The following is a 26,801-nucleotide window of genomic DNA, read 5'->3' as shown; positions in this document are numbered from 1 at the left end:
TGTGTTCCTTGTTCTTCATGATGCTCTCTGCACTTTTAACGGACCTCTGAGACTATCACAGTGCAGGTGCATTTATACGGAGACGTGATTACACACAGGTGGATTGTATTTATCATCATTAGTCATTTAGGTCAACATTGGATCATTCAGAGATCCTCACTGAACTTCTGGAGAGAGTTTGCTGCACTGAAAGTAAAAGGGCTGAATAATTTTGCACGCCCAATTTTTCAGTTTTTGATTTGTTAAAAAAGTTTGAAATATCCAATAAATGTCGTTCCACTTCATGATTGTGTCCCACTTGTTGTTGATTCTTCACAAAAAAATACAGTTTTATATCTTTATGTTTGAATCCTGAAATGTGGCAAAAGGTCGCAAAGTTCAAGGGGGCCGAATACTTTCGCAAGGCACTGTACATGTGCTAACACATTGTCTTGTCTGGCCTTTAGATTTGGTCCAGTTAAAGTGTGAGTGGAACACTGCCCTACATTTGAACTATCCTGTCGCTGTAGAAGCATGAAATCATCATACATGAAAGGCTGGCTTATATGACACACCTCATTCATACTGCCGTTAAGAAAATATGATAACCTTTGGTTGGGTTTAATATTATGGGTCGTCCTATAGCAGTTGGTGAGATCGTATCCACATTTACAGAGTGAGTCATATGGAGGAGGAATTTGGTTAGTATTCAGATGGAATAGAATAGAAGTTCTCTGTTCCAATGATTGAAATCAATGCCAGTAGAGTTTTTCTGACAATCAATCTATTCTTCTGTTCACTACTTCTCCCACTCTACTGGGGGACAGATTCACACTGTGATGTGTGTGTGTGCACATTTTTGTGCATGGTCCAGTGAGGGAGAGAGAGAGGCCAGTGGGCCAGGCAGAATGGTCCCTGCCGAACATAAGGCTGGGTTTGGGCTCAGTGAGGCTGGAGCTGGGGTCTGAGAGCAGGTCTAGCAGAGAAGTCTATGCCCAGAGAGAGAGAGGCTTTAGACGAGGTGGGAGAGCCTGCAAACGACCCTGGAACTGGAGCTGGGGGGTAGAAAGTAGGACTGGGTGTAGGACAGTGAAGGTGGGACTGGAATGGAGGAATACGGATAACGTGACTAAAATGATTGGCTAAAGGAAGACTGAGAGGAGAAGGCATGGGGCAAGTACTGTCGTTCACCAGACACTTGCACCCAATACCTGTAGATAAGGTTATGGGGCAAGTGGCAATGTGTCTTTGGGGTAAGTCAACTATTCGGACACTCAGCCTAGTCAAAGATCTGTATGGGCTTTAGCCAATCAGTTCCTCTGACTATTCGTATGTACAGTCACATCCCAGATTATTGGCATCCTTGATGAAGATGAGGGGAAAAGACTGTATAAATATATATTATATGCTCCAATTTTTTTTAACATTATATTATTTTATACTAATACAATTTCTCAGCTAAAGAGATTTTGTTTAACAACAAAATAACAATAACAAAACTTCTCAACAAGATAGGTGTCAATGATTGGAAACCCTGTTTTCAATACCAGGGCACTCTCCTCCTGCACTGAGCCTTTTTCTAAAATGTTTTATGAGATTGGAGAACACATTGGGAGGGATATTAAACCATTCCTCCAAACAGAATCTTTCCAGAACAAAACAGCCCCATAACATCAAAGACCACTAGGCTATGCACCAATGGTCACCAACCGGTCAATCTCGATTTCTAGTCGATCACCAAACATTTTTGTAAAAAACAACAACGACAAAGCCTCACTTTCCTATTTTATTCGCTTCGTGCTGTTGGTGGTAGGTGCACTTGATTCAGCAGTCGTAGCACCTATAGGCCTAACGCTGGCCAATAAGATAGCTCAGATCACCCTGTTTGCACAGTTTCCTCGAGCCATAGACGGTAAAAAGAAGCCTCAAACGCACAGCAAAGGTGATACTGTGAGATTTCAATTCTTTTAAAACCATGACTAGAGACTTGATGAATACAGCAAAGAGCTGCTGTTTTTATGGATAAGTTCATGTTTCATTTGTTATTCAGCACTGTCAACACTAACACTTTTATAAGCCATATAATGCACTTTCTTCCTACTTCCACTCATGCTACAACCAGCACTGCAGCTGCAATGAATGAGCACAGTGTTCCGATAAGCTAGCGTTATTATTAGTAGCAGCTGAATTTTTTTATATCGAGAAATATTTCACATTCTCTGGTCATAGAAGTAACAACTTGAATTGGTGCATGAGGCAGAAATAATGCTGTGCAACATTGGAGTTCGCCATCAGCTGAAAGACTGTGTCCCCTTTTCTCAGCGGAGGGAGGGAGATAGGAGGGACGGTGAGTCTGGTTAGAGGCAGCATCAACACTGCTCCCTCCCTGCCCTCAGACTGACCATCAGATGCAGGCCATTAGTCCAGGAAAAATGTAATACAAAAATATTATGCTCACTCAGCTGTGCCTCACAAGTAATAAACTCAGCAAAAAAAGAAACAGCCCTTTTTCAGGACCCTGTCTTTCAAAGATAATTCGTAAAAATTCAAATAACTTCACAGATCTTCATTGTAAAGGGTTTATACACTGTTTCCCATGCTTGTTCAATGAACCGTAAACAATGAATGAATATGTATATAATATAATTTCGAAATGGTCTGAGAATAACAACATTGGCAGTGCAATTCATGCATAGCCAAGTTACAATGTGTTGGGCTTATAGCCTACTGCACAAACCTCATTGATACAGAACTGTTTTTAATCGGTTAATGTTGCACATGCTTACTTTTTTAGTCATGTTTAGATCTCAGCTTGCATTTTGACTCAAAGTGATCTTGAGTCAGAAAAGGTTGGTGACCACTGCTATACACTAAGTGTACAAAATATTAAAAACACCTGCACTTTCCATGACATAGACTCACCAGTTGAAAGCTATGATCCCTTATTGATGTTACTTGTAAAATCCACTTTAATCAGTGTAGATGAAGGGGAGGAAACAGGTTAATCCTTAAGAGTCTGTTGACGAACCCGTGAGTCAATCTAAGAAACATAATAAAAACATCTCCATAAAAATCCTTCAGTTTAAGCTAGAGAAATCTGTTTTTTTGCATGGGCTCAATCCACATCTGCCTATGTGGAGCTACAGCTGTGTTTGTCAGATCATCCCAAAAATCGGTAATCGGTTTGGCCTACAAACTATTATGAAGGGGAGACTCACAAACACAATGTTGTTCTCTGTTATGCTCTACGGCCCCCCACAAGTGTCACAGGACTCGTCTGAAGAAATCTATATATTTCCTGAGCTTTCTTTTATCTCCTAAATATAGGACAGACACTTTAAAATCTTATTCCTTATGATAAAATGTTATACTGTATTTTTTGCAATTTATGAAGGTGTTATTCAATGCATTTCTATGGGCTATAGTAGTAAATATATTTTTTGATACCTAAAGGGGTCGTAAAATTCCAAATCAAATGGCTAAATGTTCCATGGTCTGACTATCTTAAAACAATTCGATATGTTAGCTTCGTAGCCGCCCCACCCCCATGCTCAACAGTTTCCCATGTGTATCAAGAATGGTCCACCACCCAAATAACATCCAACCCATTTGGACACAACTGTTGGAAGCATTGGAGTCAACATGGGCCAACATCCCTGTGGAACGTTTTCAACACCTTGCAGAGTCCAAGGCCCAACGAATTGAGGCTGTTCAGAGTGCAAAAGGGGTGTGTGACTCAATATTAGGAAGGTATTCTTAATGTTTTGTACACTCAGCATATGTATTCTTCTTGAATGAGAAAGTTACAGACGCACAAATAGTATACCGCCAAGACATGCTAACCTCTCACCATTACATTAAAATGGCATCTTTAACTTTCTCACTCATCATTATTTACGAGTCATTCAGGACTATCCGTAATCATGGTAGCATCCACATTAATGTAGGAGTGTTTAGAAACATGCTCTATTCTTATTTACAATAAAAGTGACTCCAAAATGACACTACATGATTTACCATTCATTTCTATTGGGCACATATATGCAAATGCATCCAAATGCATTCAAGCTTGACTACTTTAATACACATGCTGTATGTGAATTTGTCCCAATAATTCTGGTACCCTAAAATGGGGGGACTATGTACAAAAAGTGCTGTAATGGATGAAAATAGCCTCAGATTAAAGCTGACAGTCTGCACTTTAACCTCATAGTCATTGTATCATTTCAAATACAAATGTGTCACTGTCCCTATACTTTTGGAGGTCACTGTATAATCTACATTTTATGAGCATCCAATATAGCTCAGTATTTGTATTATTTATTTCATACAGTCTTTTTTGCTCATCTTTATCAAGGGTGCCAATCATTTTAGATTTTACTTTATATTTGTTTGCAATTGTAGCGGATAAAAACACCAGAGAGGAGTTTGCTTCAGCAACAGCTCTGGAGCCACACTAAAAGCCAAGTAAGAAGGTTGAATTGCTGTGTTTCATTCTCATAGGGAATTACTGAGATTTAATTTGTCAGCTGGCAAATTTCTGTCATAATAGCATATGAAATCGAAGAGAGAGAAAGAGTTTGGGGAGCATCCTCCAATGATTCTGACTTGTTATTTCAGGAACGAGTGATGAAGAAAAAGCGAAAAAAGAGAAACGTGAGCAGAGACCTTTCCATGATGGAAGCTCACTAAGGCATTCTGTTGAAAAGACAAATATGTCCTTATGTTGTTTTTCCCTCCCTCCTTCCTTCCTTCCCTCCCTCCTTTTGTTTTTCAGAGTTGCTGAGTTCCACAAAGAGGCTGAACATCAACTATCAGGACTCAGATGGGTAAGACATTAGTGTGTGCATGCGTTAGGGTTGGGTGGTATCCAGATTTTCATAACTTTATACCGTTCCTGTACCATACCAGGGTATTCATTATTACCGACAGTGCACACAAGGGGCACTATTTTCTTTCTTTTTTAGCCACTAGATTTTTTTTTTTAGTTAGCCACTTAGCTATTAAGTTAACAAACCAAATGTATAGCTTGGAACCCTGAGCTGGGGATAAATTGACCTGCCGTATATTTCAAAATACCCCAGTATACGGTATACCGCCCAAGCCTAGCAAGCATTAGTCTTTGTTTACTGAGGTACGTGAGTCAGTTAGATGGACTTGTAGTTTTTCCTCTCTGAACACTTTCTTTTCTCAGAGGAATGCAATCAATGTTTGTAGAGCAAGACTCACTCAATAACATTTAGTTTGATTGACATGGTCATTATCGCTAATGTGACTATTGAAAGTACATACCTGGTGTGGCCTGTGGTCGGTTATTTAATCTGTATCTTGTGTCGATGTAGATTTACTCACCACCCAGTCACACCTGTACACAGACAGACCAGACTGTGTGTGGGTGTTTATTTGTTTGAGAGAGGGGGATGTGATATATGATAGTGGTGCTGAGAGACTGAAAGGAAGAAATGAGAGGTGAGCTAACAGTGACCAGTCACCATGAGTCAACACTCTGTCAGCAGAGGGAGGGGAGGGGGGAGGGGGGGGGGGGGGGGGGGGGGACAGAGAGAGAGAGAAAGTGTAAAGGAGCCAAAGAGAGAGATAGAAGGATGGAGAAAGAGAGACATTAAACAGAGAGAGAGATACGCTTAGTATCAGTGAAAGTCTAAATGGATACCTTTCCTTTGTGTATTCCAGTGGTGGAAAAAGTACCCAATTGTCATACTTGAGTTAAAGTAAAGATACCTTAACAGAAAAGGACTCAAGTAAAAGTGAAAGTTGGAGTGAGAGATACACAAGGTTGTAAAGAAATAAATAAAGGAGTGAAAACAGACAGATGAGACATAGTTGGATTGATGGATGGATGTGTATCTGACTAAATACCCGGCAGGTCAAAACATTGTGCCTTCAAGTCTGGAAATCAGCAGTCAGATAGTGATACACACACTCAGGCTTCATCCTAAATGGTTCCCTATGTAGGGTCCTATTTCTCACCAGGACCCCTAGGGGAATAGGATGCCATTTGGGATGCAGCCATACACACTCAGACCTTACATGACTGGATCCCATTCCCAACCATCGTCACAGATTCACAGAATATAGTTTTTTAAGTGGATATGAAATAATCAGAGCTTGTGTGCGTGGTCTTCTGTAGCTCAGTTGGCAGAGCATGGCACTTGCAATGCCAGAATAGTGGGGTTTGATTCCCGGGACCACCTGTACGTAAAATGTATGACTGTAAATCGCTTTGCATAAAAGCGTCTTCTAATGACTTGTATTTTAGAAAGACAGCTCTGAGTGAGTGCTGTATTACTGTCCTTGATACTCCAGGTATTCAGTGAACCAGCACTGAACCCAGTCCCCTGACACACACACATACCTATGCACAAGCACATTTCATAGTACTCTCCCATACTTGAGTTTAAATACTAAAAACCAAATACATTTTCCTCCCAGCTTATTGATAGTAAATTGATAGGGATGTTGTGGTTCTTGGGTGGCATCTTAAATGGCACCCTATTACCTGAATGGAGCACTACTTTTGACCAGGGCCCACATAGGGAATAGGTTGCCATTTGGGACGCACATTGGTCAGAGTTTGTACCCTGTATAGATGGCTATGTTTGGACCCAGGTCCTTGGTTTAAGGTTGGAGCTGGAACAGTGGAGGTGTCTGTGTTCCATGGCTGGCAGTAATTCAACAGTCGACTGTTGTCTAGAACACCCTGCTCTCCAGGAATGAAGGGCCCAAATTTATGCATTTAATTTGTCCCTCGTGGGATATACTGCCCCCTGACACACACACACAAACAAACACACACGCACACACACACCATCCTGCCATCGTCTGCTAGTGTGTTCTGATGAAGGCTCACCTCCTGTAAAGTCATCAGGTAGATTTATAGTCTCTCTGTCCAGACTATGGCAGACTCAATTCACCCTGGAAAACCTCCACAACTACCTAAGAGGGGAAGGACTCCTTACACCAGGCACTGTTGGACAGTACTGGAAATATAGAGTCTGTTTGGAGTATGGAGGCTGCACACGCTTCCAGAATATTTCTAGACAATTACTGTAGTAGTAACAACAGAGTGGATGGAACAATATTAATGCTCCATCTCTCTCTCTCTCTCTGTCCCTCTCCCCGTCTCTACCCCCCACCTCTCTTTATCTCTCTCTCTTCCCCAGGTTTTCAGCATTACACCATGCAGCTCTAACGGGCACCACTGAACTGCTGTCTCTACTACTGGAGGCTCAAGCCACTGTGGACATCAAAGACACCAATGGTGAGAAGTTATAAGCTCTTATAAGTAGGTATAAACACTTATGAACAGTTATTAACAGGTAATACAACAGCACAAGTCATTAAAGGGGCAATCTGGGATTCGAAAACACTCCAAAGCGGTCACTCTGCCACTTGTTTTGGCAAACAGAACAAAAGCCAGTCCTGGATTACACCTTACATTGTTTGACTCCTTCATGAGCTTTCATGGGATTCTTGTTGGACTCCCCTCTGTCTATCTCTTTTCAACCTTCTAACCTTCTCTTGTTCTTTTTTTACTATTTTTATTTCTCTCTCTTCTTCCATCTCCTCTCTGCCTCCCTCCCTACCTCTCTCTCTCTCTCCCTCCCTACTTCTGTCTCTCTCTGTCTCTCTGTCTCTGTCTCTCTCTCTAGGTATGCGTCCGCTCCACTATGCAGCGTGGCAGGGTAAAGCTGACTCTGTGTTGCTGCTACTAAGAGCTGGAGCATCAGTTAACACACCGTCACAAGACGGACAGATACCTCTACACCTGTCTGCACAGTATGGACACTACCAGGTGGTGAGTACACACAATGAACACACAAATGCAGACAGACACATGCACGCACACACACACACAATTGACCCTTATCAACTCAGAGACATGGTTCAATATTTGGAAGGATTGCACACTGGTAAGAGGCCTCACCACACACACCTTCACTCAGTATCAGTGTGTATATAGTGTTTTCAGGTGTGACAGTGTGACACAGATTGTGTACGTTAGGTGTTAGGTTGAGTGAAAAGAGAGGGCTCTATAGTAACTACATGACATGATCAGGTCAGCAGTGGGTTCCCTGGGTGAAATATTGAGACTAATGGGAGGAAGGAGGAATATGTGTATTGGGTGTCTTTAATACACAAGTAGGGAGTCTACCTGAGAGGTGTGTTCACACACACACGAACACGCACCCACACACATGCACACACACACGAAACGCACAAACATACACGCAGCAGCATAACTGGTCATGGAGACTACTGAGGTATGGTATTGTATTGTATTGTGTGTGGACAAAGCAGGAACATTAACAAAGCCAGAGGTATTTCTCTGTAATGGATAGGGTCGCAAAATTACAAGAATTTTCTATAAAAGTCTTGGTTGGAGGAATCTGGATTTCCTGCTTATTCCCTCCTGATTCCGGGAATCCTCCAACCGGGATTTCGGGAAAACCAGGGAATTTACTGACCCTAGTAATGGAAGCCCTGTTAGGACTACTTCTTTAGCCCTGAGCTAAGATCCTGATGCCTCTCTCTGCTTGCTGTGGTGATGAAATGTCAGAATGTTATGTTTATTTACCTCCTCTCTCTCTCTCTCTCTCTCTCTCTCTCTCTCTCCTCCCCACTCTCTCCATCAGTCTGAGATGTTACTCCAGCACCAGTCTAATCCATGTCTGTTGAACAAAGCCAACAAGACCCCTCTGGACCTGGCCTGCGAGTTTGGCAGACTCAAGGTGAGTCAGTGAGTGTGTTTGTGTATTTTATGGTAAGCATATGTGTGTGTGGCAGAGGAGGCTGGTGGGTAGAGATGTAGGAGGACGGACTCATTGCAATGAATGGAATGGATAGTATGGAAAGGTATCAAACACACCTAACTCATGGTTTTCATGTGTTAGATAATGTTCCTCCTACATCTCCACCCACCCGCCTTCACTAAAGGACATATTTTCTTATATGCTAGTTACAGTTTTTCTCAATCGCGTACAAGCACTTTTTGGATCTGTTGAAACATATCTATAGCAGAACAGCAATGATCAAATGTTCAAATACATTTACAGAACTTCAGATCCTTTTCTTGCCCTTGTATCTGACTTGCATATCTTAGACCACATTTTGAAAAACATTAAATACAAATGTCACCAGTGACTACAAAATGCACTGTTAAGTGTTATGTTCACAGAATATTAACACGTTATTTTCATCAGAAGAGAAATGTGTGCAATAGTATTCACTGTTTCCGGCAATCAGTAAATACTACTGCATGAAATTCTAAAGCATCCCATCAGTATCATACCAAGTACAATTTATTTTTATTTTACCTTTATTTAACCAGGTAGGCCAGTTGAGGACAAGTTCTCATTTACAACTGTGACCTAGCCAAGATAGAGCAAAGCAGTGCGACACAAATAACCCAGAGTTACACATGGGATAAACAAACGTACAGTCAATAACACAATAGAAAAATCTATATACAGCGTGTGCAAATGTAGTAAGATTAGGGAGGTAAGGCAATGAATATGCCATAGTGGCGAAATAATTACAATTTAGCAATTAAACACTGGAGTGATAGATGTGCAGAAATGAATGTGCAAGTAGAGATACTAGGGTGCAAAGGAGCAAACAAAGAATAACAATATGGGGATGAGGTAGTTGGGTGGGCTATTTACAGATGTGCTATGTACAAGTGCAATGATCGGTAAGCTGCTCTGACAGCTGATGCTTAAAGTTAGTGAGGGAGATATAAGTCTCCAGCTTCAGTGATTTTTGCAATTCGTTCCGGTCATTGGTAGCAGAGAACTGGAAGGAAAGGCGGCCAAAGTATAAGTTGGCTTTGGGGGTGACCAGTGAAATATACCTGCTGGAGCACGTGCTACGGGTGGGCGCTGCTATGGTGGCCAGTGAGCTGAGATAAGGTGGGGCTTTACATAGCAGTGACTTGTAGATAACCTGTAGCCAGTGGGTTTGGCAACGAAAATGAAGTGAGGACCAGCCAACGAGAGCGTACAGGTCACAGTGGTAGGTAGTATATGGGGCTTTGGTGACAAAACGGATGGCACTGTGATAGACTGCATCCAATATGCTGAGTAGAGTGTTGGAGGCTATTTTGTAGATGACATCGCCAAAGTCAAGGATCGGTAGAATAGTCCGTTTTACGAGGGTATGTTTGGCAGCATGAGTGAAGGATGCTTTGTTGCAAAATAGGAAGCCAATTCTATATTTAATTTTGGATTGGAGATGCTTACTGTGAGTCTGGAAGAAGAGTTTACAGTCTAACCAGACATCTTTACAGTCTAACCAGACATCTAGGTATTTGTAGTTGTCCACATATTCTATGTCAATACCGTCCAGAGTACTGATGCTAGACAAGCGGGTGCAGGCAATGATCAGTTGAAGAGCATGTATTTAGTTTTGCTTGCATTTTAGAGCTGTTGAGGCCACGGAAGGAGTGTTGTATGGCGTTGAAGCTTGTCTGGAGGTTAGTTAACACAGTGTCCAAAGAAGAGACAGATGTATACAGAATGGTGTCGTCTGTGTAGAGGTGGAGCAGAGAATCACCAACATCATTGATGTATACAGAGAAAAGAGTCGGCCCGAGAATTGAACCCTGTGGCACCCCCATAGAGACTGCCAGAGGTCCGGACAACAGGCCCTCCAATTTGACACACTGAACTCTATCTGAGAAGTAGTTGGTGAACCAACTAAAGCCAAGTTAACAAACAGATCACCGACCATTTCGAATCCCACCGTACCTTCGTACCTTCACCTTGAGCGTGGCTGAGGTGCACCCATGACCAGCTCGGAAAAAAAGATTGCATAGCGGAGAAGGTACGATGGGATTCTAAATGGTCAGTGATCTGTTTGTTAACTTGGCTTTTGAAGACTTTAGATAGGCAGGGTAAGATAGATATAGGTCTGTAACAGTTTGGGTCTAGAGTGTCACCCCCTTTGAAGAGGGGGATGACCGCGGCATCTTTCCAATCTTTAGGGATCTCAGACAATACGAAAGAGAGGTTGAACTGGCTAGTAATAGGGGTTGCAACAATTGCGTTGGAAAGTTTTAGAAAGAGAGGGTCCAGATTGTCTAGCCCAGCTGATTTGTAGGGATCCAGATATTGCAGCTCTTTCAGAACATCAGCTGTCTGGATTTGTGTGAAGTAGAAATGGGGGAGGCTTTGGCAAGTTGATGTGGGGGTGCAGAGCTGTTGACCGGGGTAGGGGTAGCCAGGAAAGATCTCTAGGCAATGGGGACCGTCTAATTTTTCCGATTTTTTACAATAGTCCGGACATGCAGAGATGCAGAGAATAAAATTGGTTTATTTTATGTAACTTTGGTTTACTTCTAAGTCATCATCAACATTCCATTACAGAGCTTTGCTTTGGTGTGGATTGAGGCCTATACATTCATGTCAGTTGTGTTCCTCCATTGTATTCACCTTTCCTTATTTCTGTTGTGGATAGCGTCTCCTTGTGCCAATGGAATGTCTACAAAATGATGAGCAAACCAGCCTTTGTATTGAATACATGGAATTGGATTGTGATTAATGAATCCTAAATGAACCCTGCTCACAATGTGCTTATTTTTTTATTGGAATAATATTTGATTGGATGTGTATTAAATTTGTTTAGTGAGATATGCAAAAAATGAGAGTAATTTCCCATAATTCTGCAGCTTTGGATAGATGTACTTCCAATTTTGATCATCATGATTTGGTGACCGTTTAGAAAATGTATTGATCTACTGGGTAAAAGTAGATTTTAAAAAATAAATAAAAAAGGTTGCGTTAATCTTTTGGCAGGCAGTTATAATATAGTTTTGATGCATCTATTATGACGGTATAATATAGTTTTGATGAATCTATTATGACGGTATAATATAGTTTTGATGAATCTATTATGACGGTATAATATAGTTTTGATGCATCCATTATGACGGTATAATATAGTTTTGATGCATCTATTATGATGGTATAATATAGTTTTGATGAATCTATTATGACGGTATAATATAGTTTTGATGAATCTATTATGACGATATAATATAGTTTTGATGCATCTATTATGACTGTATAATATAGTTTTGATGAATCTATTATGATGGTATAATATAGTTTTGATGAATCTATTATGACGGTATAATATAGTTTTGATGAATCTATTATGACGGTATAATATAGTTGTGATGCATCTATTATGACGGTATAATATAGTTTTGATGAATCTATTATGACGGTATAATATAGTTTTGATGCATCTATTATGATGGTATAATATAGTTTTGATGAATCTATTATGACGGTATAATATAGTTGTGATGCATCTATTATGACGGTATAATATAGTTTTGATGAATGTATTATGACGATATAATATAGTTTTGATGAATGTATTGTGACGGTATAATATAGTTTTGATGAATGTATATATTTGAGAAGGCAACTACATTTTGAAAACGCATTTTGTTTTGCAAAAGGCCACAGACTTCTGTGTCTTGTGAACTCTGTTTTGAAAATTGAAAATGTTGTTCCAAAAAATGTGTGTACGCGATTGAGAAAAACTGTAATAAACTGTAGATATACACTGCTCAAAAAATTAAGGGAACACTAAAATAACACATCCTAGATCTGAATGAATGAAATATTCTTATTAAATACTTTTTTCTTTACATAGTTGAATGTGCTGACAACAAAATCACACAAAAATTATCAATGAAAATCAAATTTATCAACCCATGGAGGTCTGGATTTGGAGTCACACTCGTCACACTACAGGCTGATCCAACTTTGATGTAATGTCCTTAAAACAAGTCAAAATGAGGCTCAGTAGTGTGTGTGGCCTCCACGTGCCTGTATGACCTCCATATAACACCTGGGCATGCTCCTAATGTGGTGGCGGATGGTCTCCTGAGGGATCTCCTCCCAGACCTGGACTAAAGCACCCGCCAACTCCTAGACAGTCTGTGGTGCAACGAGGCGTTGGTGGATGCAGCTTGCATTGATGTGCCATCCTGGATGAGCTGCACTACCTGAGCCACTTATGTGGGTTGTAGACTCCGTCTCATGCTACCACTAGAGTGAAAGCACCGCCAGCATTCAAAAGTGACCAAAACATCAGCCAGGAAGCATAGGAACTGAGAAGTGGTCTGTGGTCACCACCTTCAGAACCACTCCTTTATTGGGGGTGTCTTGCTAATTGCCTATAATTTCCACCTGTTGTCTATTCCATTTGCACAACAGCATGTGAAATATATTGTCAATCAGTGTTGCTTCCTAAGTGGACAGTTTAATTTCACAGAAGTGTGATTGACTTGGAGTTACATTGTGTTGTTTAAGTGTTCCCTTTATTTTTTTGAGCAGTGTATATGCCACAATACCTCCCTGTTTAACCCACACTTAACATGCACATCCCATAGACATTACAATGATCAAAGGCCAGTGTAAGTGGTGATAGTGTGTGTGTATTTGTCCATGTCTCACAGAGGGTGTGTGGGGGGTTAGAGGGGATAGAGGGGGTAGAGGGATAGAGGGGGTAGAGGGATAGAGGGTGTGTGATGGATAGAGGGGGTAGAGGGATAGAGGGGGTAGAGGGATAGAGGGTGTGTGATGGATAGAGGGGGTAGAGAGATAGAGGGTGTGTGATGGATAGAGGGGGTAGAGGGATAGAGGGGGTAGAGGGATAGAGGGTGTGTGATGGATAGAGGGGGTAGAGGGATAGAGGGTGTGTGATGGATAGAGGGGGTAGGCCAATGTCAAACATCTCACATAGCTTAGATGAATTACCAGCTAAAATGAACTAGCAGCTAAAATGAACTAGCAGCTAAAATAAGCCTGTTTCAGCTAAAGGGAAATGGGTTTCGGTTCTGCTCCCCGGACAGGCACACACAAACGCGCATACACGCACGCACATACACACTCTCTCACACAAACACACACACCGATGCATGCACACAGGCGTACACACACACACACACGAGTGAGATAAATTGTGCAGTGCAGTATGTTTCTCTGTCACAGTTGTCCCTGTTTTTTTGTTTTTTTCGTTTTTTAAGTTTAGCCAAAGTTGAATTTACACACGCACGCACGCAAGACAGACAGACACGTCAGTAATCTTCTGGCCCTGTGAATAGCATAACAACAGGCTTTAGGCTGTAACGCTGAGTCAGTTAAGGTCTTTATTACTGTAGTCTCTCTCTCTTTTCCCCCTTTCCCTCTCCTTCTCCCCCTCTCAGTAAGCGTCTTTGTTACGGTAATAGGGGTATCTTTAGACACCCAGCGCATGGACAGTTGCTAGGCAGGTTTTATGTGCACTTAGGTGGCCCCATAAAATGTACATGTATGGAATACACAAGTGGTGTAAAGTATTTAAGTAAAAATACTTTAAAGTACTACTTAAGTCGTTTTGTGGGGGTATCTGTACTTTACTAATGATATTTTTGACAACTTTTACTTCACAACATTCCTTAAGAAAACAATGTACATTTTACTCCATACATCCCTGATAACCAAAAGTACTCGTTATATTTCGAATGCTTAGCAGGACAGGAAAATGGTCCAGTTCACACACTTATCAAGAGAACCTCCCTGGTCACCCCTACTGCCTCTGATCTGATGGACTCACTAAACACACGCTTCGTTTGGGAATGAAGTCTGAGTGTTGGAATGTGCCCCTCGCTATCCGTAAATTTAAATAACAAGGAATTTGTGCAGTTTGGTTTTCTTAATATAAAGAATGTGAAATTATTTATACTTTTACTTTTGATACTTAAGTAAATAAACTCAGCAAAAAAAGAAACGTCCTCTCACTGTCAACTGCGTTTCTTTTTAGCAAACTTAACATGTGTAAATATTTGTATGAACATAACAAGATTCAACAACTGAGACATAAACTGAACAAGTTCCACAGACATGTGGCTAACAGAAATGTAATAATGTGTCCCTGAACAAAGGGGGGGTCAAAATCAAAAGTAACAGTCAGTATCTGGTTTGGCCACCAGCTGTACTGCAGTGCATCTCCTCCTCATGGACTGCACCAGATTTGCCAATTCTTGCTGTGAGATGCTACTCCACTCTTCCACCAAGACACCTGCAAGTTCCCGGACATTCTGGGGGGAATGGCCATAGCCCTCACCCTCCGATCCAACAGGTCCCGAGACGTGCTCAATGGGATTGAGATCTGGGCTCTGCATTGTCATGCTGGAGGGTCATGTCAGGATGAGACTGCAGGAAGGGTACCACATGAGGGAGGAGGATGTCTTCCCTGTAAAGCACAGAGTTTAGATATCCTGCAATGACAAGCTCAGTCTGATGATGCTGTGACACACCGCCTCAGACCATAACGGACCCTCCACCTCCAAATCAATCCCGCTCCAGAGTACAGGCCTCGGTGTAACGCTCATTCCTTCGATGATAAACGCAAATCCGACCATCACCCCTGGTGAGACAAACCCACTCATCAGTGAAGAGCACTTTTTGCCAGTCCTGTCTGGTCCAGCGACGATGGGTTTGTGCCCATAGGCAACGTTGTTGCCGGTGATGTCTAGTGAGGACCTGCCTTACAACAGGCCTACAAGCCCTCAGTCCAGCCTCTCTCAGCCTATTGCGGACAGTCTGAGTACTGATGGAGGGATTGTGCGTTCCTGGTGTAACTCCGGCAGTTGTTGTTGCCATCCTGTACCTGTCCTGCAGGTGTGATGTTTGGATGTACCGATCCTGTGCAGGTGTTGTTACACGTGGTCTGCCACTGTGAGGACGATCAGCTGTCCGTCCTGTCTCCCTGTAGCGCTGTCTTAGGTGTCTCACAGTACGGACATTGCAATTTATTGCCCTGGCCAAATCTGCAGTCCTCATGCCTCCTTGCAGCATGCCTAAGGCACGTTCACACAGATGAGCAGGGACCATGGGCATCTTCCTTTTGGTGTTTTTCAGAGTCAGTAGAAACGCCTGGGAAATGGTTTATGGTTCATTATAAAAGCATGGGAAACAGTGTTTAAGCCCTTTACAATGAAGATCTGTAAAGTTATTTGGATTTTTACGAATTATATTTGAAAGACTGGGTCCTGAAAAAGAGACATTTCTTTTTTTGCTGAGTTTATTAGCAGTTATATGTACTCTTATATTACTGAGTGACTTTCACTTTTACTTTTATTTTATGGCAATTGGGTACTTTTTCCACCACTGGAATACACAAATGAAAGGTATCCATTTAGACTTTCACTGATACTAAGCTTATCTCTGTCTCTGTTTAATGTCTCTCTTTCTCCATCCTTCCATCTCTCTCTTTGGCTCCTTTACACTTCACCTCTTCTATATCTCTACAATCTTCTCTCTCTCTCTTGTCTCTCACTCTCTCTCCCTTTCTCTCTCTCTGTGTCTTTCTGTCTTGCTCTGTCTCTCTTTGTCTCACTCTGTCTGTCTCTCTCTCCCTCATTCTCTTTCTCTCAGGTGGCTCAGTTGTTATTGAGCAGTAACATGGTGGTAGCTCTGTTGGAGGGGGAGGGTCTAGACTCTACCTCCTCCAACACACCCCTTCACCTGGCCGCTCGCAATGGACACAAAGACATCATCAGGTGAGAGGAGTAGCTGTCCTTGACCGTGTGTGTGTGCATGTGTGTGTTGACATTGCGTAAATGGGATATCCACCCTCGAACCCCATAACCTCCAGGGTCTCTTACATGCTGCTAATGATTCCCTTCCTACTTAAATCACCACATTCCCAGGAGGTTATGGGGTTCCCTCCATCCGTGTTACACATTCTGCTATATACAGTGCCTTGCGAAAGTATTCGGCCCCCTTGAACTTTGCGACCTTTTGCCACATTTCAGGCTTCAAACATAAAGATATAAAACTGTATTTTTTTGTGAAGAATCAACAACAAGTGGGACACAATCATGAAGTGGGAAGATGGTTAAAATTGATGGGAAGATGGATGGAGCCAAATACAGGACCATTCTGGAAGAAAACCTGATGGAGTCTGCAAAAGACCTGAGACTGGGACGGAGATTTGTCTTCCAACAAGACAATGATCCAAACATAAAGCAAAATCTACAATGGAATGGTTAAAAAATAAACATATCCAGGTGTTAGAATGGCCAAGTCAAAGTCCAGACCTGAATCCAATCGAGAATCTGTGGAAAGAACTGAAAACTGCTGTTCACAAATGCTCTCCATCCAACCTCACTGAGCTTGAGCTGTTTTGCAAGGAGGAATGGGAAAAAATGTCAGTCTCTCGATGTGCAAAACTGATAGAGACATACCCCAAGCGACTTACAGCTGTAATCGCAGCAAAAGGTGGCGCTACAAAGTATTAACTTAAGGGGGCTGAATAATTTTGCACGCCCAATTTTTCAGTTTTTGATTTGTTAAAAAAGTTTGAAATATCCAATAAATGTCGTTGCACTTCATGATTGTGTCCCACTTGTTGTTGATTCTTCACAAAAAAATACAGTTTTATATCTTTATGTCTGAAGCCTGAAATGTGGCAAAAGGTCGCAAAGTTCAAGGGGGCCGAATACTTTCGCAAGGCACTGTATATATATATATATGTATATAGAGAGAGAGAGAGAGAGAGACATAATTCCCCCCCCCCCCCAAAGATGGCGCAGCAGTAATAAGTGTTTGTTTTTTTGTCCCATGTAAATAATCAGTCTTTTTTGTTGTTTTTTGTATACATTTCATTATATTTCAATCTCTTTTCCATTTTCGAATTAAATATACCTTCCTGCAACCCGCCTCACCCAATGTTACACGAAACTGCTATTTCTTAGACCTTATAATTGGAACCTCCATCAGAAGCTAGCCTGCTAATTAGTTACTAGTTATTTAGTAATTGTTAGCCACTGCTAGCGGTCTTTACCTTTAGCTCGGATGCCAGCCGCTTTAGCCCGGATAATACCTGCCAGTCTGCACAGCGCAAAATCAGCCCTGAGCATATCGGACTGCTTTTCTTTCCACTACATCACCGGATTCCTTTTGTAAGCTCTGGACCATTACACCGGATCTTTGCAGCTAGCTAGCTGCTACCGAGTGGCTATTGTGGCTAACGCCCTTGTCTAAAAGTATTCACCAGTTAGCCTCGAGCTAGGCCCATCTCCCGGCTAGCAAACGAAGTACACCAACTATAATACCTTTCTTGCCAATTGGCCTGGACCCTTCGTCGACACGGAGCCCCGCCGATCAATCAAGACTGGTCTGCTGACATAATTCGGCCTATGTGCTGTCAACCGGCCTCTGCGTCGGTGATGATCCATCTGCTAGCCACGGCCCGCTAGCTTCCTGAACGCTGCGTCTCCTGCTCACCTAGCGCAGTAATCGACTACCGAACAGCTCCCTGTTTCATCTATTGCGTTGGACCCTATGATCACTCAGCTACACAGCTGAAGCCTGCTGGACTGTTCATTAACACGGTACTTAATTATATATATTATATCTTTATATATATATATATATATATATATATATATATATATATATATATATGTCTCTCTCTATATATATATATATATATATATATACACTGCTCAAAAAAATTAAGGGAACACTTAAACAACACAATGTAACTCCAAGTCAATCACACTTCTGTGAAATCAAACTGTCCACTTAGGAAGCAACACTGATTGACAATAAATTTCACATGCTGTTGTGCAAATGGAATAGACAACAGGTGGAAATTATAGGCAATTATCAAGACACCCCCAATAAAGGATTGGTTCTGCAGGTGATAACCACAGACCACTTCTCAGTTCCTATGCTTCCTGGCTGATGTTTTGGTCACTTTTGAATGCTGTCGGTGCTTTCACTCTAGTGGTAACATGAGACGGAGTCTACAACCCACACAAGTGGCTCAGGTAGTGCAGCTCATCCAGGATGGAACATCAATGCGAGCTGTGGCAAGAAGGTTTGCTGTGTCTGTCAGCAGGAAACGTGGAGGAGGCCGTAGGAGGGCAACAACCCAGCAGCAGGACCGCTACCTCCGCCTTTGTGCAAGGAGGAGCAGGAGGAGCACTGCCAGAGCCCTGCAAAATGACCTCCAGCAGGCCACAAATGTGCATGTGTCTGCTCAAACGGTCAGAAACAGACTCCACGAGGGTGGTATATGAGGGCCCGACGTCCACAGGTGGGGGTTGTGTTTACAGCCCAACACCGTGCAGGACGTTTGGCATTTGCCAGAGAACACCAAGATTGGCAAATTCGCCACTGGCGCCCTGTGCTCTTCACAGATGAAAGCAGGTTCACACTGAGCACATGTGACAGACGTGACAGTCTGGAGACGCCGTGGAGAACGTTCTGCTGCCTGCAACATCTTCCAGCATGACCGGTTTGGCGGTGGGTCAGTCATGGTGTGGGGTGGCATTTCTTTGGGGGGCCGCAGAGCCATCCATGTGCTCGCCAGAGGTAGCCTGACTACCATTAGGTACTGAGATGAGATCCTCAGACCCCTTGTGAGACCATATGCTGGTGCGGTTGGCTCTGGGTTCCTCCTAATCCAAGACAATGCTAGACCTCATGTGGCTGGAGTGTGTCAGCAGTTCCTGCAAGAGGAAGGCATTGATGCTATGGACTGGCCCGCCCATTCCCCAGACCTGAATCCAATTGAGCACATCTGGGACATCATGTCTCGCTCCATCCACCAACGCCACGTTGCACCACAGACTGTCCAGGTCTGGGAGGAGATCCCTCAGGAGACCATCCGCCACCTCATCAGGAGCATGCCCAGGCGTTGTAGGGAGGTCATACAGGCACGTGGAGGCCACACACACTACTGAGCCCCATTTTGACTTGTTTTAAGGACATTACATCAAAGTTGGATCAGCCTGTAGTGTGGTTTTCCACTTTCATTTTGAGTGTGACTCCAAATCCAGACCTCCATGGGTTGATACATTTGATTTCCATTGATCATTTTTGTGATTTTGTATTTCTTTTTAAAAGTATTTAATAAGAATATTTCATTCATTCAGATCTAGGATGTGTTATTTTAGTGTTCCCTTAATTTTTTTGAGCAGTGTATATATGAGAGAGAGAGACAGAGTAGGAGGAAATTAAATAAAGAATGGCCCTGGAATCCCAGGCCAACCCAAAGGAGTCCCGCCGGGCAAAAACTGGTTGAATCAATGTTGTTTCCACGTATTTTCAACCAAAACATTGTATTTGATGATGTTAAATCAACTTAGAAAATTGATTGGATTTGCAAAAAGTCATCAATTTAAGGGAATTTTGCTTTTATTTCTACCATCTTTTAACCTCAATCCAACGATAGGGTGAAATTGTTGGTTAATTTCACGTTAGTTGACAACTCAGCCAAACGTAAATCTCAACTTAATGTTGAACTGACATCTGTGCCCAGTGGGGTGTCTCTTTTCCACTATTGACTTGAGCTTGGTCGAAAGGTTCATGTTTGTAAAACCTGTCACTGTATTCCCTTTAGGCGCTGGTCAAAAGTAGTTCATTATATAGGGACTAGGGTGCCATTTGGGATGCACACTTCTGCACCTTCTCTACTACATTTGTGAGACTTTAGTTCCTCATACAGATTCCTCTCACTTTAAGTTGTGTGGGTTGCTTATTTTTGTGAATGGAGGGATGGAAGATCTTAGAAAAGAGTCCGTTTGCAGTCTGTTTTCAGCTTCTCTTTTACTTCAGCCCAATGTGATTATTATACTGATTATTATACTGATTAGTATACTCTTATAAAGATGTTGAGTAACCAGCTCTCCTCCTCTTTACTCCTTTCTTCATTCCTCCATCTCCTCACTCCTTTTCTCCTCCACTCTTTTCCCACTGCTTCCTACTTCTCACCTCCGCTCTTCCCTCTCCTCCTCCTCTTTCTCTCTCCTCTTCTTCTATCCTTCCTCTCTTATTTTTCCCTCCTCTCCTCTATCCTCCTCTCCTATACTCTCCTTTCCTCCTCTACCCTCCTTTACTCCTCTCCTCTACCCTCCTCCCCTATACCGTCTCCTCCTCTACCCTCCTCTACTCTACCCTCCTCTCTTCTACCCTCCTCTACTCCTCTCCTCTACCCTCCTCTACCCTCCTCTACTCCTCTCCTCTACCCTACTCTCCTCTACCCTCTCCTCCTCTACCCTCCTTTACTCCTCTCCTCTACCCTCCTCTACCCTCTCCTCCTCTACCCTCCTCTACTCTACCCTCCTCTCCTCTACCCTCCTCTACCCTCCTCTACTCCTCTCCTCTACCCTCCTCTACCCTCCTCTACTCCTCTCCTCTACCCTACTCTCCTCTACCCTCTCCTCCTCTACCCTCCTCTACTCCTCTCCTCTATCCTCATCTCCTCCTCTACCCTCCTCTCCCCTCCTCTCCCCTCCTCTCCTTCCCCTCTACCCTCTCCTCCTCTTCTCTTTTCTCCTCTACCCTCTCCTCCCCTCCCTTATTTTCCCAATGGTGTGGGAGTCTGTGGATAATCTCTTTGACATTCCCTCCCCATGCCAGGCATTCCCAGAGGAACACCCAGATTCCCAGTCTGTGTCCCAAATGTTCCACATAGTGCAGAGCAATGGGCCCTGGTCAAAAGTAATGCATTATGTAGAGAATAGGTTGCCATTTAGGACGTAAACCCAGATTTCCTCCACCACATCCACAACTGTCTGGATCTGATACCTTAAGCATTCCTACAGCTGGGCTCGTGTGTGTGTGTGTGTGTGTGTGTGTGTGTGTGTGTGTGTGTGTGTGTGTGTGTGTGTGTGTGTTGTTAGTAATGTATGTTGTGTGTAAAACCTCCTGTCTGTGTGTATTTCGTTTTCAGGTTGCTACTGAAGGCTGGTATAGACATCAACAGAGCCACTAAGGCTGGGACCTCTCTGCACGAGGCTGCCCTCTATGGCAAGACGGAAGTAGTGCACCTGCTGCTGGACGTAAGACTTAACACTACCATCTGAATCTCCTTACTGGATGCATCCCAAATGGCACCCTATTCCTTATTTAGTGCACTACATTCAACAGGCTCTGGACAAAAAAATAAGTGCACTACTGTATATGGGGCGGCAGGTAGCCTAGTGGTTACAGTGTTGGACTAGTAACTGCAAGGTTGCAAGATCAAATCCCTGAGCTGACAAGGTAAAACATCTGTCGTTCTGCCCCCGAACAAGGCAGTTGTTCGGGGGCACTGTTCCTAGGCTGTCATTGAAAATAAGAATTTGTTCTTGACTGATTTGCCTAGTAAAATAAAGGTCAAGTATATAGGGAATAGGGTGCCATCCACTGAGGTATCTGCTGAAGAAGCATAAGACTGGATGCAGTTTCTGTCTTATCCAAACATGACACAGACAAAGGAGTTAAGAAATAATGTGAGCTATTTTCAGTCATAAAACTGACGGTTGTTACTTTTTTATTTAAGTATTGATGATGGGTGTACTGTTGCTTCATGCGTTGTATGTGTGTGCTTACCGTTGCCAGACAGTAGTGCTTGTTAAGTGGGAGCAAAGGGCACTGTGTCCCAGTGTGTCCCGGTGTTGTTGCTGTGTAGTTGCTGTTCATGCCCTCCCCATTGACCAATAGACTGTATGTATGTATCAAGGTGACATCTAGATGGTTATCAATATTAGTTATTTCTTGTGTAGGCTGCTTTCCTATTTGAAATAAAATCATATGAGAGAAAAAAAATGGCATGTTAGCTACCTCTGGCGACATGACCGTGATACCCAGTAGGAAGGCAGGCACAACACTGGCGCGTCGGTCGCCTCTATCCACTCATAATGCAGCCCAATCAGCCACGCAACATGGTCTTGAATGGCAACAAATCTGCCCAATTAGCTGATTCGCTTTCCATACACCCACTCCTTTCGACACATCCACTCACCCATACTCCAGTCACCATAATGGGCTGCAGCTACCCATCATTTTTAGGGAGTGTGTGCATGCTGTGTCTTGGAGACTAACGATGTGTGTGTGTGTTTGTGTGTGTGCCCGCCCATGCAGGCTGGTATTGATGTAAACCTATGTAACACGTACAACCAGACAGCTCTGGACAACGTTAACCAGTTCACCACCACATCAGCCAGCAAGGACATCAAGATACTATTGCGAGGTGAGATAGATAGGCCTCCTCTCCTACATATTACTCTCTTGGATTTCTGGACCTACCGCTCCAGTGTATATTTCCCCAGGGTGGTGTATTGTTTCTTATGCATTCTCCAGTTCATGCTTTTAGACGTTATCCCCCTGGGAGTATTGCTTTGTTCTGATTTGGTCTATAATATGTAATTCCTCTCTCTCTCTCTCTCTTTCTGTCTCTCGCTGTCTCCGTCTCTCTCTATCATCTCTCTCTCTCTCTAGAAGCATTAGGGTCTCTCCAGGTGAGAGCGGTGAAGGACTACTGGAACCTTCATGACCCTACAGCCCTCAACCTCCGAGCAGGAGACCTCATTATGGTACACTAGCGTGCATCTGTGTTCGTGCCTAAAAGTAAACAATCACATTTGTTCCTGCCCTGGAGGCTGAGCTGCTTTCAGAACTAGATTGAATGAGGAGGACTACTGTCTTGAGGTAGCTGCATTGTGAGGGGGAAATCTGTGTACTTGTGAGTTTGTTTCTAGAGGTTTGTGGTTATGGTGTGAGGTATTTTAAAGTGTCTGACGGTAATTTGGTGTACCCTACTGTTAAGCGTGTAAGTCTGTACATTGTGGACGTTTTGTTTGTGGAGTGAGGTGTGGAGTTTTGTGGCAATTTGGTGTACTCTTAAGTTGTCAATGGTTTGTTTGTAATTATGGTGTGAGGTATGCTGCTCTGATGGCGGTATGTCTAGGGTTAATTGACTACACCGTGTAAGAAGTTAGAGTAGAGTTGGAGGTTGTTCTGAGGTACCTAGCAGGCAAAGACACGCTCCTGTCAGTCTGTCATTAGTTAGTGCATTCCATAGCTTGAGACATCCCCATTTGCAAGCTATGTGTGTGTGTCATTCCTTCAGTGTGCTAGCTACACTGTCTGATATTTGTTTTTGGCCCCTCTGGGCATTTGTTAAGACACACTCAGAAATTGCGTGTGTTTGTGTATGTGCTCGCTCAGAAAGTGTGTGTGTTTGTGTATTTGCTCGCTCAGAAAGTGTGTGTGTTTGTGTATGTGCTCGCTCAGAAAGTGTGTGTGTTTGTGTATGTGCTCGCTCAGAAAGTGTGTGTGTTTGTGTATGTGCTCGCTCAGAAAGTGTGTGTGTTTGTGTATGTGCTCGCTCAGAAATTGTGTGTGTTTGTGTATGTGCTCGCTCAGAAAGTGTGTGTGTTTGTGTATGTGCTCGCTCAGAAAGTGTGTGTGTATGTGCTCGCTCAGAAAGTGTGTGTGTTTGTGTATGTGCTCGCTCAGAAAGTGTGTGTGTTTGTGTGTGTTAGCTCTTCCATTGTAGTGTTCCCTGGGGCATGTCTTCCATAGATCCACTCAGCTGGCCTGGCACACATACACAGTGAGGATGCTGTGTACTGTACCCTGTCCTGTGCCAACCCTGTCTGCCCTAGCCATCTCTAACCCTGTACACACACACAAAAGCTTGCACACACACCCTGCCCTCATTGGAATGTTAATAAGCCCATTTCCGTTACTCATATAGAGATAGATTAGGCATAGAAGGCTAGATATTATGCATATGTTGGGTTTCATGTGTACAGCACAAGCAGGGTTGTATTCACTTAACAAACAGAAGAAAACAGACTGAAATGGGGAGGGAGTACCTGAACTTGTCAATAAGAAACTCTTGTTATCGTTCTAAAACTGTTTGCTACTGTGTGCACTAATGACTACGACCTAGACTTCAATGTAACAGCTCTCACATCAGGTGGCGCAACCATTCTGTGGGTAGAAGTTGACCAATAACCACTTATAATCACAAATAGCACAGCTATAATGCTGAATAATGAATAGTTGATTTCAGGTGTTGGAGCAGCACATGGACGGGAGGTGGAAAGGTTATATTCATGACAACCAGAGAGGAACGGACCGGATTGGATACTTCCCTCCGTCTGTAGTGGAGGTCATCAGCAGGAGAGCAGGTATACACACACACACACACACACATAAATCACACATGCCATAGTGTATACACCAGACACTCACGTGCCTGTATGCAGCCACAAACACATACCTTCACATGTACAGTGGCAAGAAAAAGTATGTGAACCCTTTGGAAGTATCTGGATTTCTGCATTGATTGGTCATCAAATTTGATCTGATCTTTGTCTAAGTCACAACAATACACCAACAAAGTGTGGTTAAACTAAATTATTGTATTTTTCTTGACTATATTAAATACATCATTTAAACATTCATAGGTTGGAAAAAGTATTTGAACCCTTAGGCCTGACTCCAAAAGCTAATTGGAGTCAAGAGTTAGCTAACCTGGAGTCCAATCAATGACACGAGATTGGAGATGTTGGTTAGAGCTGCCCTATAAAAAACGCTCCAAATTTTTTGTTTGCTATTCACAAGAAGCATTGTCTGATGTGAACCATGCCTTGAACAAAAGAGATCTCAGAAGACATAATATTAAGAATTGTTGACTTGCATAAAGCTGGAAAGGGTTACAAATGTATCTCTAAAAGCCTTGATGTTCATCAGTCCACGGTAAGACAAATTGTCTCTAAATTGAGAAAGTTCAGCACTGTTGCTACTCTCCCTAGGAGTGGCCGTCCTGCAAAGATGACAGCAAGAGCACAGTGCAGAATGCTCAGTGAGATTAAGAAGAATCCTAGAGTGTCAGCTAAAAACTTACAGAAATCTCTGGAACATGCTAACAGCCCTGTTGACGAGTCTACAATACGTAAAACACTAAACAAGAATGGTGTTCATGGGAGGACACCACAGAAGAAGCCACTGTGGACCAAAAAAAAACATTGCTGCACGTCTGAAGTTTGCAGAAGTGCACCTGGATGTTCTACAGCGCTACTGGCAAAATATTCTGTGGACAGATGAAACTACAGTTGAGTTGTTTGGAAGGAACACACAACACTATGTGTCAGGAGAAAAAAGGCCCAGCACACCAACATCAGAACCTCATCCCAACTGTAAAGTATGGTGGTGAGAGCATCATGGTTTAGGGCTGCTTTGCTGCCTCAGGGCCTGGACAGCTTGCTATCATCGACGGCAAAATGAATTCCCAAGTTTATCAAGACATTTTGCAGAAGAATGTTAGGCTATCTGTCCACCAATTGAAGCTCAACAGAAGTTGGGTGATGCAACAGTACAACAACCCAAAACACAGAAGTAGATCAACAACAGAATGGATTCAACAGAAGAAAATACGCCTTCTGGAGTGGCCCAGTCAGAGTCCTGACTTCAACCCGATTGAGATGATGTGGCATGACCTCAAGAGAGCAGTTCACACCAGACATCCCAAGAATATTGCTGAACTGAAAGTTTTGTAAAGAGGAATGGTCCTAAATTTCTCCTGACTGTTGTGCAGGTCTGATCCGCAACTACAGAAAACATTTGGTTGCTGCCAAAGGAGGGTCCAAGGGTTCACATACTTTTCCACCCTGCACTTTGAATGTTTACACAGTGTGTTCAATAAAGACCTGAAAACGTATAATTGTTTGTGTGTTATTAGTTTAAGCAGACTGTGTTTGTCTATTGTTGTGACCTAGATGAAGATCAGATCCAATTTTTATGACCAATTTATGCAAAAAATCCAGGTATTTCCAAAGGATTCACATACTTTTTCTTGCCACTGTAGCTTGGTTCAACAATAGAATACCACACCAACTATACAGCTGTAAATACCCATCGGTATACCAAACAGCAGCCCTAACTGAGCTAGAGGTCCTGAAATAAACTCTGAAATTACATACACACACAGTACATACACACACACTCACAGAGGCA

The 26,801-nt window shown here is 42.8% G+C and overlaps 1 protein-coding gene across 4 annotated transcripts in view; it reads left to right on the top strand.

Moving 5' to 3' along the window:
- Nucleotides 1–26,801, top strand: part of LOC139381390 (caskin-2-like) — an 81,129-nt gene that overhangs the window by 41,250 nt on the left and 13,078 nt on the right. For 3 of the 4 annotated variants that reach the window (XM_071124877.1, XM_071124879.1, XM_071124880.1), the window contains 9 exons: nucleotides 4,757–4,808; nucleotides 7,161–7,258; nucleotides 7,650–7,795; nucleotides 8,634–8,729; nucleotides 16,434–16,558; nucleotides 21,745–21,853; nucleotides 22,917–23,025; nucleotides 23,274–23,368; nucleotides 24,856–24,973. In XM_071124877.1, the coding sequence (XP_070980978.1) occupies nucleotides 4,757–4,808; nucleotides 7,161–7,258; nucleotides 7,650–7,795; nucleotides 8,634–8,729; nucleotides 16,434–16,558; nucleotides 21,745–21,853; nucleotides 22,917–23,025; nucleotides 23,274–23,368; nucleotides 24,856–24,973 (948 nt within the window). Of the gene's footprint in view, nucleotides 1–851; nucleotides 1,233–4,756; nucleotides 4,809–7,160; nucleotides 7,259–7,649; nucleotides 7,796–8,633; nucleotides 8,730–16,433; nucleotides 16,559–21,744; nucleotides 21,854–22,916; nucleotides 23,026–23,273; nucleotides 23,369–24,855; nucleotides 24,974–26,801 lie in introns of those variants that run through there. The other variant, XM_071124878.1, reaches the window with a different exon arrangement.

This window comes from Oncorhynchus clarkii, chromosome 23 (genome assembly GCF_045791955.1).
Source record: "Oncorhynchus clarkii lewisi isolate Uvic-CL-2024 chromosome 23, UVic_Ocla_1.0, whole genome shotgun sequence".
NCBI lineage: Eukaryota > Metazoa > Chordata > Actinopteri > Salmoniformes > Salmonidae > Oncorhynchus > Oncorhynchus clarkii.
The sequence above is the reverse complement of the archived record's forward strand: the minus strand, read 5'-3'. Positions and strand labels throughout refer to the sequence as shown.